General features: G+C 39.8%; 2 protein-coding genes across 3 annotated transcripts; both read left to right on the top strand.

The window, feature by feature from the left end:
• Nucleotides 1–2,166: 2,166 nt before the first annotated feature.
• LOC103930075 (importin subunit alpha-4) lies at nt 2,167–6,637 on the top strand. 2 transcript variants are annotated; one of them, XM_009339366.3, is made up of 10 exons: nt 2,167–2,539; nt 3,210–3,309; nt 3,407–3,498; nt 3,585–3,716; nt 3,995–4,180; nt 4,352–4,515; nt 4,647–4,725; nt 4,896–5,024; nt 5,774–5,901; nt 6,006–6,637. In XM_009339366.3, exons 1-10 carry the CDS (start codon nt 2,321–2,323, stop codon nt 6,376–6,378), a joined length of 1,602 nt encoding a protein of 533 aa, XP_009337641.2. In that variant the 5' UTR covers nt 2,167–2,320; the 3' UTR covers nt 6,379–6,637. The 2 variants fall into 2 exon arrangements, with proteins under 2 accessions (XP_009337641.2, XP_009337642.2); XM_009339367.3 differs by having other exon boundaries at nt 2,168–2,539; nt 3,213–3,309.
• Nucleotides 6,638–7,982: 1,345 nt separating this feature from the next.
• LOC103930076 (rhodanese-like domain-containing protein 6) lies at nt 7,983–11,834 on the top strand. Its single transcript, XM_048576356.1, has 9 exons — nt 7,983–8,249; nt 8,416–8,577; nt 8,849–8,954; nt 9,181–9,376; nt 9,574–9,655; nt 9,749–9,831; nt 10,059–10,191; nt 10,308–10,473; nt 10,618–11,834. The coding sequence occupies exons 1-9, from the start codon at nt 8,076–8,078 to the stop codon at nt 11,421–11,423; spliced, it is 1,908 nt and encodes a 635-aa protein (XP_048432313.1). The 5' UTR covers nt 7,983–8,075; the 3' UTR covers nt 11,424–11,834.
• Nucleotides 11,835–13,156: the final 1,322 nt, after the last annotated feature.

The following is a 13,156-nucleotide window of genomic DNA, read 5'->3' as shown; positions in this document are numbered from 1 at the left end:
CACATCAATAAAATTTAAAAATAAAAAAGAAACTAAAGCAGCTCACCAAACAACACCGTTTCATTATAAGACTGAGTTTTATAACCAATAGCACATATTAAAGTAAACGACGCCATCTAGTTTCAAACAAATCAGATTGTCTTCTTCCTTGAAATCGAAACCCAACAGCTCAGCACCCCCACATTTTAACAGGTTCAGAAGATTGGAGGGGCCGAATTCTAGCTTTTATTTCCAACGACCGGAGGGACGGCTGCCCCTTCTTGCCTTTATGTAGCTTCGCCAGTAATGAGTAACCATCACCTTGTCACAACCATCACTACCACCACTTCCACCACCTTTTAACATCTATCACTATCACAACTTTCACCAGCATCCCCACCACCACGACGTACCGCATCGCCGCCATCACCACCTCCTCCCGTCACCTTGAGATATATAGCCACCATCATCACACATGACACAGATCACTACCATTTCAAATATTAAAAATTTGCAACTAGTGGAAATGCACATTAAACGGACCTCTACAAAGCTCATGAGAATCCATAGAAATAAATTAAAATCCATTGAAATCTTAATAACAAGTCTCATGAACTTCATTAAATTGCATATACGATTCATTGAAAGTCCACGTGTAGCCATACACGATTCACTAATTGACTTTTAATTAACTTCTTATGAGCTAATTAAGTCAGTTAAACTTAATTAAGTTCTTTTTGAACGATTAGCTCTCGGGGACACCAATGAGAATGCCAATGATTGTCACGTGCTCTTCCTCTTTCTTCCACTAATAAACAAAAAAGAAAATACAAAATTTTCACGAAACTCACGTGACACACAAGTCACGTGCTCAACGCTTCTCCACAGTTTGAGCATCGGCATCTCCGCCTCTGAGAATCTCGCCACTCCAGTCTCCAGCCCCTTCGCAACTGAAGCCACGCGCGTGGGGACGAGCAGGAGAGGAAGTCGGTTCAGACGGTGCAGCCGCAGAAGACGAAGAAGAAGAAGAGCATGGAGACCAAGGCCACGGACTCGAACGCCGTCACCAGCGGCCAAACAATGTCTTCCACGATCGACAGGCTCAGCTCCGGGAACCACTCCAGAAGCCTCCGGGACCGGAATGCTGACGTGGACCGCCACCAAGACATTCTCTCTTGCAGTCTGTGTTTGAGAATAAAGACTGAGAGTCTGAGAGGGCGTGAAGGCGGGGGATTTATATATGGAGTAGGGTGAGGGTATAACGGTAATTTTATTGTTCTTGAGGGTGATCTAGTAAGTCGCGAAGTGGGGTCTAGTGAGTTTTGGACGGTCCAGATTTAGGAGACGCGACAGCTGTTTCGGTGGAATTCTTGGGAATAAGACAAATATGAAGTTATTTGAAATTAAGTTTGGAGGGAAAATTTAAAAAGCAGATCAAGATTGAATTATTTGTTTTTGACTAGCGGCGTTGTTTTATTGGTTGGATAATTCTTTCTCTCATTGCGAATAACTTATTTTACTGGTACAAGTTTCATAATTCAAATTGTTTAACTTTTCAATTTTTTTTTAAATATTACTTTCAAAAAAATTTATTTAAATAAAAAAATTATTTAATCATTTAAATGTATAAATAAATCAACGATATGTATCAATTATTAAGTAATATATATTCATAAGTGGTTTATGTAAGTATTTTTAGATGATTTGATTTGTTTGATTCAATTGATTAAACGCTCTTCAATTCAGATAATTTTTTATTAAAATAATTTTTAAATAAAAATTACTAATTAAATAGTTTCAATTCATTTGTATTCAGTCAAGATATAGTATTCGATGAAAATAAATTGAAACTCGATATTTGAAACTGATTAAGCATTTGTCAATCATCAAATTCAAAATCCAATTCTGATACAAAAAAATTTCAAAACTCAGTCATATCAATCACTTGATAATTGAATTTTTTTGGTTTTTTGAATAGTTGATAATTGACTTTTTTGAAAAAGAAAATAAAATCATTAATTATGCAGTGAGTCCATGTGAATCCAGACATATCGTCAACACGTGTCAAAGTTTGATTCCGTAAACTAGGCGGCATGCAATGGACGGTCAAGATTTTTCATATCTTTTGAATTGCAAGTTGTTATTTCCCAGGTGGACCGCTGATTCCGTATGCGCGTCGTGTATAGATACATACGACATACATACGATCTCGGCCAAACCACAGACCCGAATCCGTTTTTGCTTCGCTGTGGCCGTCTCTGAGTAATTTCATCAAACACTCGGCGGGCGCAATTTCACAGAGACCCAGAAGCGAGGCAAAACCCACGAATCGGAAAGGACAATGTCTCTGCGGCCGGGCACGCGCACCGATGTGCGGAAGAAATCGTACAAAACGGGGGTGGACGCGGAGGAGGCGCGGCGGAGGAGAGAGGACAACTTGGTGGAGATCAGGAAGAACAAGCGGGAGGACAGTTTGCTCAAGAAGAGGAGGGAAGGGTTGAGTCAGTCCCAGCAGCAGCTGCTTGATGGCTCCCAATCCGGCGTCGTTTTGGAGAAGAGGGTACTGCTTCGTTTTCTGCTGCTTTTGTATTTGAAAGTTATTAGCTTTAATTTGTGTTTTGGGGTTCTTGAACTCGAGGATTAGGGGATTTTATGGTTGTGGGATTTTAGTTAGTTTATCTGGGTATGCTTGGTTGCTAAGAAAGTGAAGGAAAGAGGAAGAAATTGAAATGGGAATTACTGCTTTATAAGAAATTGATTGTAAAGGGGTGTTGAATCGTTCTATGTATGCGTGTTTCAGACTTCATTGGATTTGTTTTCCTATTCTGCTTGAGTACAGAGAAAATGTGGGCAAGTGAAGGAAGTAAAAGTTGTTTTAAAAGAGTAGCACAACTAGTTTGGGAAGTGGTGAATGGTACATAATATCTTAAGTTTCTTTTGGTTGTTGAAGATTTGAGTAAAACTTTGCTCGAAATTGTACTGTCGAGAAGATAACCGGAAGCAACAAGTTAGTAGTTCATTGTCTCTGTGTTAAAATAAAGTTTTTTACATTTAAGGCATTGAATAATGTCCCTCTTTATTCGGAGTAAGTTCTGTAATTGGTTTCTCTTTGTTCAAGTCCGGGAAAAGGAGAATCGTGAATGAGATAAAGTTGACTCTTTATGTTTCCTCTTCTTGCTATCTGATCTTATATTAAAAATTGGGTCTTAATTGACGTTGGTGTTGTTTAGCAGTTGGAAAGTATCCCCTCACTGGTGCAAGGAGTTTGGTCTAATGATCCCGCACTGCAATTGGAGGCTACTACTCAATTTAGGAAGCTATTATCAATTGGTATGGGGGCAGATCAAATGCTTCAAGTTCATTTTCTTTCCTATTTAGGTGGAATATCTGTGTGAGGTTGTTGGCTTTTGTTTTTCATTTTGTGCAGAGCGCAGCCCTCCTATTGACGAGGTTATAAAAGCAGGTGCTGTCCCTCGGTTTGTTGAGTTTCTTGGAAGACATGATTTGCCCCAACTGCAAGTACGGAAAATTTGTTTCTTGTTAAAGTGAAATTATCCTTAAAGGTGTGATCAGACACTGAGGTTGACTTACATCTTTATATGCAGTTTGAAGCCGCGTGGGCTTTGACCAATGTTGCATCTGGAACATCAGAGCATACACGAGTCGTTATTGAGCATGGTGCGGTCCCAATGTTTGTGCAGCTTCTTAGCGCTGGCAGTGACGATGTCAGAGAGCAGGTTCCTTCTCCCTACCTTTCACACTTTTCATTGACCTAAGATTGAGAGCATTGCTCAAAAAGGCTTTGCACTTTCTGAATTATTCCGGGTCATGAATATCTGGAAATCTTTCCAATATCTAAGCTTCGTAAATTATCAGGCTCATTATTGTAGTTTATTTTTTTTTGGTTCTAAGTTTTATTGGTTCTATAATTCATAGTTTCTCTTCCTTGCTGTCAGATATTTCTACTTGTTTGACTTACTGCGTGGCAATCCTTGCTTTCTTGTTTCCTGAACAGGCAGTATGGGCTCTAGGCAATGTTGCTGGTGACTCACCAAACTGCAGGGATCTTGTTCTTGGACAAGGTGCACTGATGCCATTGCTAGCTCAATTAAATGAAAATTCAAAGTTATCCATGCTGAGGAATGCTACTTGGACTCTATCTAACTTTTGTCGCGGAAAACCACCAACCCCATTTGATCAGGTTCAAGCCCATTTTGAGAATTTTTTTTGTTATAACTTTACAGATGCAGCAGTAGTATGTGTTAAACTTAAATGTCAGCTGGTATCCCTTCATAGAATGATTTGGGTCGATGCCTTATCATAACTGTAATTAGTACCCTTTCCGCTTGCCTATTGGCATGTTCTCTTACAGGTGAAGCCTGCCTTGCCATTTTTAAAACATCTTATTCACTTGAATGATGAAGAAGTCTTGACAGACGTTTGCTGGGCCCTATCCTATCTCTCAGATGGTTCAAATGACAAAATTCAGGCTGTGATTGATGCAGGTGTCTGTCCACGACTTGTGGAGCTTCTGCTGTAAGTTTATAAACCCATTACAAACTGTTCACATGTGGCATTGGTCTTCAATCGTTTGATATACTTAAGAATAGTTGTTTAGCATATTCACCTTGTGTGTGTTTTTGATGACTACAATTTGTTTATGCCAGTCATCCATCACCTACAGTTCTTATACCTGCTCTTCGGACAGTGGGTAATATTGTCACTGGTGATGATTCCCAGACTCAGGTATTAACACTAATATATAGTTGTATACCCTTTAGAATTAGAACCTAATGTTATCTGAAACCTGGTCTTCTTGCCGGATAGGAGTCTTATTTAAATTTTTATTTCTCATATAACGCCCCAATTTTTCTTCACTATATATAGCAACAAAGTGACCCCTTTATATTTTCCAGTATGCTATTAACAACCAAGTTCTCAGTTGCCTCGGTCAACTTCTCACACAAAGTCACAAAAAGAGCATCAAGAAAGAAGCTTGTTGGACAATTTCAAATATCACAGCTGGGAATAGAGGTCAAATACAGGTATAAAATTCTTTGAAGTTACATTTCAGATATGGATGTGTAATTGAAATTAGGGATTTGGATTTGAATACTTAGTTTAAATTGTATGCATCTACTATTAAAAGCAGAAACACCAAACAAATATTTATTACTCTTTCTTGAGCATTTGAAGTTCATCCACTGTATTTAACATGTGGATTGTATTCATATAAAAACTAATACTTAGATAATATAGACTGGGAAGTCATTCAAATCTTTTCTTCTGAAAAGCACCAATCCGAACGCAACACAATTAATGCTTACTTCATGCATTTGATCAAGCATGGCACCCATTAAATCCACTATACTACAGTGTTTGTGTTTTGGGTGGATGTCTGGTCTGGTGTTGCATAATCATCTCTACAAGTAGAATGATGTGCGGCATAATTCTTTTAATTAGTGGAAGATAGGCTGGGGAATTGTTAGGTAAGATCCCCGCACTGTATACAGTATTCATAGCTAGTTGTCACAAGGAAAGAGAGATTTTTTTTAATTCGTTATTTGCTAACACTTCTAGTTTGCTTTGACGTATTTTGTTTCCTGCAAGTTATATCATCACTTTGCAAAGAAAATGCTTATACTTCTTTAGAAGTTGTGTGTCCTCTGCAAATGTACATGTGCTTAATACCTTTTGATGCAAGGAAGTTTACTTGATTCCGTAGCTTCTCTCAGAATTAGTTTGATCTGGACGGTGTTTCTTGATACACCCTTAATCGGTTACTATTTAACAGGCTGCGATAGACGCTGGTATCATCAGCCCACTTGTGCAACTTCTCCAAAATGCAGAGTTCGACATAAAAAAGGAGGCTGCATGGGCCATCTCAAATGCCACTTCTGGAGGATCTCATGAACAAATACAGTATGCTCTACCCTTACCACTAGATTATGTCTATTAGATTCATTATGCGGTTGTGCTAATGTTATATTTTTACAATATTTAACAATCATGATTGTTTCTTGCAGATTCTTGGTGGCCCAAGGTTGTATTAAACCGCTTTGTGATCTTCTGATCTGCCCAGATCCAAGGATTGTAACGGTGTGCCTTGAAGGTCTTGAGAACATTCTAAAGGTGGGTGAGGCTGACAAAGAAATGGGAATGAATGGCGGGATCAATCTTTATGCACAACTCATCGATGAATGCGAGGGGTCAGATAAGATTGAGAATCTGCAGACACATGATAACCATGAAATTTACGAGAAGGCTGTCAAGCTCTTGGAGAGATATTGGACCGAGGAAGATGAGGAAGTCCAGGAGAATGGGAATGGAACTCAACAAGGTATTACTTTCGGAACAAACCAGCCCAACCCTCCCCGAGGCGGCTTCAATTTTGGATGAACAAATGTGGTTTAGGTTTCTAGCAGGGTAGGTTTTTCACCTCCTTTCGATGAATTGCCAAACCTCATTCAGATTTTCCCTCACTGCCAAGGGCCAGGGTTTTTCGTTTGGCACATAGGCTCGTCTATCGAATTTGATAGAAGTGCTACGGCTACAAGCGGCTGTCTGTCCATTTTATTTTGCGTTTCAAGACTTGTAGTAGTAAAAATTGTCACTCGTGTTTACGCGGAATTAGAACTAAAATGATGGCTTCTGCTTATATGTTTGTTCCTGTGTTATTTCATTACTTGTTAGAATCCTGGATTATCGATCTTTATTTTATGTATATTTTTCCAAATTTTTTCAAGGTTTAAATGGAACCTAGGCTATGGAGAAAGATAAACGGGGTTGGGGTGAGTTGCGAGTTACTGAATCCAACCCAAAGTCATCGCTGTTATGCTTTAAATAAAATGTTTCGCATGAGCTCCCACTTTGTGGTGCGGGAAAAAGGTCGATAGCGGAGTCATGGGATTAGGAAATGCATCATATGAGCTTTACAAAGCATATGAAATGAATTAGTCAATCCCTTCTCGGAATGTTTCAGCTGCAAATTCCTCTTTACATGCCTTTGTAATGCCCGATGGAGCATTTCCTAATCCCTCCTATCCAACACTTTGTATTCATTTTCTTTATAATTTGGTTCTCAATCCCATAACTTGAAAAATCCCTGCTTGAAAGGTGTCACTTGCAAATTGCTCTTTACATCGATCAGGAGCAGATTGTTAGAGCTTTGGAAGGAAAAAGATGGCCAAGTTTGACTTCATTGCTAATTTCCGACTACTATGCAGCTCCATTAGTTGATGATGACGACGAATGTTCTTGATTAGAGCAAGTTTTGGATAAAAATTCCACCGAAGAGGGTACTAGAAACCAAGACAACACTGAAAGTTGTTGCTTAATTAGTACAACAAAGCATTGAGCGAGCTCAACCGACCAGAGAGAGTGAGTGTTTCATGGGTTTGAGAGAGAGGGAGAGATTGCACGGGACGAGTTTGTTCAAACGATGGATTTGTTAGATTAAAAATTGCACAAGATGAGTTCGTGATTGACTAAATATATATATATATATATATAGATGAGTTTGATTTAATCTAATTACTATATAAATTTCAAAATTTAAACTAATTTAATGGTGATTAATATGGTGATGAGCAAAAATGCACTAAAAATGTCTATTTCGTGTGTCACTTTGCCTCATACCGTTAAATTTTGTAAAAATTAACACTACACTATTTTTGGTTTGGTTTGATTAATATGGTGGTGAACTGAGCAAAACCAAATCGGAGAAGAATGAAAAAAAAAAGGTTTTGGTTTGGTTTTAATTTTTTTTTTTTGTCAGAAGAGTTTGGTTTTGAAATTTACTACCGCTACCAATGCTTGGTAGTTTAAGTAGTAAGGAGCTTGTTCCTTTTAAGCAAGGTCTTAAGTTCGAGCCTTGTGAATGGAGCAGTCATCATTAGAAGAGCTTGCCCCTCGAATGGGGTCCGACCCGATTCATCCAAAACAAAATTTGCTACCGCTCGAGGACAGAGCTCTATGGGTTCAATTAGTCAGACCGGCAGGGCCTCGACCCAGCCCAGCCCAAATTATTGCGGTCTGCTCCTTCATGTCAATAAAACCCTGCAACTTCAAGCTGAGAGCTGCCGAAGCTTTCAACAATGGAACACAAGAAGGAAATAGAAGGGGAAGAAGACGAATATGGGGTTCTTCTATATTACAAGTACGCCCAAATCCCAGTCTTCGACGACCTCTTAGCCTTCTACAACTCCAACTGCAGCTCCCTCTCTCTCCTCGGCCGTGTCCGTCTCTCTCCTCACGGCGTCAACGTCACCGTAAGTAAAGTCTCTCACTTTCTTCGTTTTTCTGATTTGGAATTTTCACGATTGCCCCCAATTCAAAAATAATTTCATATGCATCGAATCAGAGAAATGGGTTTTGTTTTCTGTAGAATTTTCGTTCTGGGTTTTTTGTGGTTGATGGTTTGGGAATGGTTTTTAGGTTGGCGGGAAGTTATCTGCGTTGAGGAAGCACATTGCCACGGTTGAGTCGAATAGTTTGTTCCATGGAACTGACTTCAAGCTTGCGGCTTGTGGCCGCCCATTGAATGACAAGGTTGCTGAAGAATGTGGGTTCACTTCTCTCTCGGTTCGCATTGTCAAGGTGATTGCTTGCCATTAAAGTTTCTCGAATGACTGATTTCGATGATTTTTGTTTTGATTTATTGGATTTAATTTCGAGTGTGTGTTATTGTATATTTGGGTAATTAGAGAGATTTGGATAATCGAAAGGGTTAAATTCTTCTAGTTATTGGCAGATAATTAGGTCTAGTTGGTGCAGAGGTACTGAGATTTTCAGTTATAGTTGAGCACTGTGCTTGTTACTAATTTTTATATATGGTTTAGGTATTTACTTAATTTTATTTTGGACCCAGGAATTGGTTACCCTTAGCTCTAATCCTCTGCTAAAATCACCAGACATTTCGGATGCTGGAAAGCATCTCTCCGCGGTTGAGTTTCATTCAGTTCTAGAAAGAGCTGGTTAGTTACTCCCACCGCCTGAAGTTCTTCATTCCTTACTATGACTTGTGATTCAATCATTTGCAAATAGTATTTGTATAAGTCAGTTTCACTCATTTAGACAAAATTCCATGAACCACGGTGCACATTTTTCAAAGTTATCTGTTATTGGATACTTTACTTTTGACGAAAAGTTGAGAGTTTGCAGGTATAAGGGTATCAAATAATTTTGTGTATATTTTTCCAGGACAATTTGACAAGGAGAGTATAGATAACAACAGAGAACTTGTACTGTTGGATGCAAGGAACTTATATGAGACCAGAATTGGGAAATTTAACACACCCAATGTGGCAACTTTGGATCCAGGCATTAGGCAGTACAGTGATCTACCGTCGTGGATAGATGATAACTCTGATCAATTGCAAGGGAAATCTGTCCTCATGTAAGTGCTTATTCTTTCTGGTTTTTGGTGTCATATCTTTTCTTATATTTGATATAACTTGTCTTGATAATATCTTGCAGATTACTTTATGCTATTAGTTTCTCAGAGAAACAGTTCCAAGGGATTTAGTTACCTATTCTTGTTGCATAATCAGTCGGTGTTACATCGCTGCTCACTTCATTATTGGTTTGTTACAGGTATTGTACTGGAGGAATCAGGTGTGAAATGGCATCGGCCTATATTAGGTCAAAAGGTGCTGGATTTGAGAACGTATTTCAGGTATGCTCTTGTATAGAAGTCTTTTTCATAGAGTAAAATTCATACTTGATGATGTTCATGACATCCTCTCTTGCTATCTGAATTTGTATGCAGTTATATGGTGGAATACAGCGTTACTTGGAACAATTTCCAGATGGTGGTTTTTTCAAAGGAAAGAACTTTGTTTTCGATCATCGGTATGATTCTTTAGGCAAAGAATGCCTCTCGTTGTCATTTTTTGTATTCCATTTTATTGTTCGAGTTGGATTGCCAATTGGAGGCACGACTTTCCCTATTTGTGTTTGGCTTGCCAGTATTGATCATTTTCTTTTGTAATATATATATCTTATTGAAAATGTGAACGGAACTTTGGGTGATATGGAAATGAAAAAGGTTTGAATACTTATTTTCATTGTGACTGTAGGATTTCCGTTGGGAGTTCAGATGCAAATATTCTGGGTACCTGCCTTCTCTGTGGCTTGTCGTTTGATGATTATTCTTCACGCCTCCGTTGCAGTTATTGTAGAATGCTTGTCTTAGTTTGTGAGACTTGCCAGGTATGCTTTGTAACTTAATCCTTTGTGTGCAACTGTCTACCTGAGTTATTGTAGTACTTCTCTAGATTCATGTACCTTGAATCCTTGTTCCTGAACTTTTGAATTAATCTCGGCAGAGGAAGGGCTCTGTATATGTATGTGAGCTTTGCCAGAATCATCACAAGGGTGTTCGGTTGATTTCTTCCACTGAAAATGGAAGATTAAGTTCAACTCCACAACAAATTGAGACTGAAACTGTCTCTTCCGATGCTAAGCCCTCGCCTCAGCTGCCTTGGAGACAGGGTAAGGTTTGTAATCTTAATCTATGTTGAGCATAAATCTTGCATTTGCACTTGGATTCTGAAAAGTTGAAGTACAGGTTGATATTTATATATTCACCATTTTCATTGTTTTGTTCCTAATATTGTAATAACTGTTGTGCCACAGATGTTGACTCTCCTCCAAGAAAACTAAGAATCTTATGCCTACATGGGTTTCGTCAGAATGCCTCGAGTTTTAAGGGAAGAACGGCATCACTAGCGAAGAAACTCAAAAACATTGCTGAGCTCGTGTTTGTGGATGCACCTCACGAATTGCCATTCATATACCAATCCTCAACCTTCGCAGAGTCACTTCACAATTGTAATTCACCAACTTCATCACTACTACAACAAATTCGTCCACCACCGCCCTTGGAGCATTGCAAGAAAAAATTTGCATGGTTTGTAGCACCTGATTTCATAGAAAAGAATGAAGGGGGGGAATGGAAAATGGAAGAGAGTCCATTTGATCCTCTTCAGTACCAGCAGCAAACAGCCGGGTTTGATGAATCATTAGCATATATAAAAACAGTGTATGCTGAGGAGGGCCCCTTTGACGGACTGTTGGGATTTTCTCAGGGAGCGGCCATGGCAGCTGCTTTAGTCTGTGCCCAACAAACACGAAGGAGATCATTAACCGCCGGCGGAATGGAGGTTAGGTTTGTGATTCTGTGCTCCGGGTTCGGGCTTACGAAACTAATGCAGTCCGAGGAGGAGCAAGAGAGAGTTCCGATGTTGAAATGCCCGTCGCTTCACATATTTGGCAGTGAGCATGGCAAAGACAGGCAGATTGCAAACCAAGCAAGCAGAGATCTTGCTTCCTTATTTGATGATGGTTGTTCTCTAATCATTGAACACGACTCGGGTCATATCATTCCCACTCGTCCTCCTTACATCGATTGGATTAAGGACTTTCTTCGCCGGTTTCTCTAAACCCACCGGTGCAAGGCAAATGATCTTTAGCGTCCAGAGATCACAGCGACAAACGCTTTGAATTGTTACTTGCATAGAACAGTTGTTCTTCAAAACACTGTTCACCGAATCCGATCTACTGCTGAGATTTTCGTTGGGCTTGTACTTGTTTTTCAGCGTAAAGATTCGGCTGAGATTTGCGGCCGTCGACTGAATTAAAGAAGATCAAAGAGCATAAATTAATAAAGGGTGTGTAAGAAGAAAAAAGGGATGTATGAAAATTAAATTTCGTTTACTCCACTACCCTAAATCAAATGAAGTAGAATAATACGACATATATTAACACATACTATTAGAGAACAATGACCGTCAAGACTATAACCACAAATAGTAGCTGAGAACTTTGATAGAATTGAACTCTCTTTAGTTCTAGTTGCGTTTCGGGTTTAAAGCCTCCACCATTCTGGTAGTTTAGATAAATTTAGTATATACTATAGACCATATTGTTTGTCAAATTACGATAAATTTTGTTTGAACACATCAATTTTATAATTTAGACTCACAAACAAAATTTATCCACATAACTCCAAACTTTCAATTTTGCTCTTAAGACCATCTCCAATAATGGGCTAAATGCCAAATTTCCCCCCCCAAACCATCTCCAACCCATGCTAAAACATTGGGCTAAATGCCAAATGTTAAAGTTGGGCCAAATTCCCCCCAGATTTCACCCCCCCCCCCCCCCCGCGCGACTGGACTCGCTGGCCCAAAGGCCAGTCTCGGCCCGCTCACTCGTGTACGCGCCCCACGCGGAGCGCTTGCAGACCGTGCCCGACAGGGTGGGCCCCGCTGTCAGCGGGTTGTCGGCCACCCAGCTGAAGTCCAACGGCTATTTTTGCAATCCAACGGATGTGTTTCAAGGACCGTTGGTTGATCTAACGGTCCAAATTCAAATTTGATTTTTTAAAATATGTTATTTTAAAATACATTGAGTCCAACGGCTGAGATCAAATATAATCAAATCTAACGGTAAAAAAAAGATCTAACGGCCCAAATTTAAATCTAACGGTTAAAATAATTTAAATCTAACGGCCCATGTGTCGTAAGACGCCACAGCCTCGAGCACGATGGTTGGCTTGTCATGACGGCCCTTGAATTGGCCAGCCCAACCAGTAGGACAATTCTTCCACTCCCAATGCATACAATCGAGACTTCCTATCATGCCAGGGAAGCCTCTTTTTTTCTGCCTTGCGTAGAAGCCTCTTCAAGTCTGCACGATTTGGGTTGCGGAGGTATGTGGCTCCATATATGCCTTCAATTGCCTTACAGAAGCGTTTCAGGTTCTCAATAGCAGTACTTTCTGCAAGGCGGCAATACTCGTCAGTTGAGTCTGCAGAGCATCCATTAGCTAGCATGCGAAAAGCAGATGTGAGCTTCTGATGAGGTGATAGACCTTGTCGGCCTGTGGCATCTACCCTCCGTTCAAAGTAGTGGTTGACAACTGCATTCAAGATGCTTTCAAAAAGCTCTCTCTTCATCCGAAACCGCCGCCGAAATCATGAGCAGGAAATCTCGGACGTTCGATGAAATAATCTTTCATCATTCGATCATGACACTCTTCTCTATCACGCTGCACATATGAATACCCCGTGACAGAACCACGATGGCTAGATTCGCCATTGTGCTCAGATTGCATAAACGAGTTGAATAGTTCAACTTCAGCATTGAACAATTCAGCATCCTCAATCTCCATC

The sequence above is a fragment of a genome, unplaced genomic scaffold, assembly GCF_019419815.1.
Source record: "Pyrus x bretschneideri cultivar Hongxiangsu unplaced genomic scaffold, Pyrus_bretschneideri_v1 Contig11, whole genome shotgun sequence".
Lineage (NCBI taxonomy): Eukaryota > Viridiplantae > Streptophyta > Magnoliopsida > Rosales > Rosaceae > Pyrus > Pyrus x bretschneideri.
The sequence above is the reverse complement of the archived record's forward strand: the minus strand, read 5'-3'. Positions and strand labels throughout refer to the sequence as shown.

Bases quoted from the DNA above. Each gene is read 5' to 3' on its own strand.
- LOC103930075 (XM_009339366.3), top strand. From the start codon at position 2,321: ATGTCTCTGCGGCCGGGCACGCGCACCGATGTGCGGAAGAAATCGTAC. The intron at 3,499-3,584 runs GTACGGAAAATT...CTTTATATGCAG, and splicing joins ATGATTTGCCCCAACTGCAA to TTTGAAGCCGCGTGGGCTTT. The intron at 5,902-6,005 runs GTATGCTCTACC...TGTTTCTTGCAG, and splicing joins GGATCTCATGAACAAATACA to ATTCTTGGTGGCCCAAGGTT.
- LOC103930076 (XM_048576356.1), top strand. From the start codon at position 8,076: ATGGAACACAAGAAGGAAATAGAAGGGGAAGAAGACGAATATGGGGTT. The intron at 9,377-9,573 runs GTAAGTGCTTAT...GGTTTGTTACAG, and splicing joins CAAGGGAAATCTGTCCTCAT to GTATTGTACTGGAGGAATCA. The intron at 10,474-10,617 runs GTAAGGTTTGTA...GTTGTGCCACAG, and splicing joins TCAGCTGCCTTGGAGACAGG to ATGTTGACTCTCCTCCAAGA.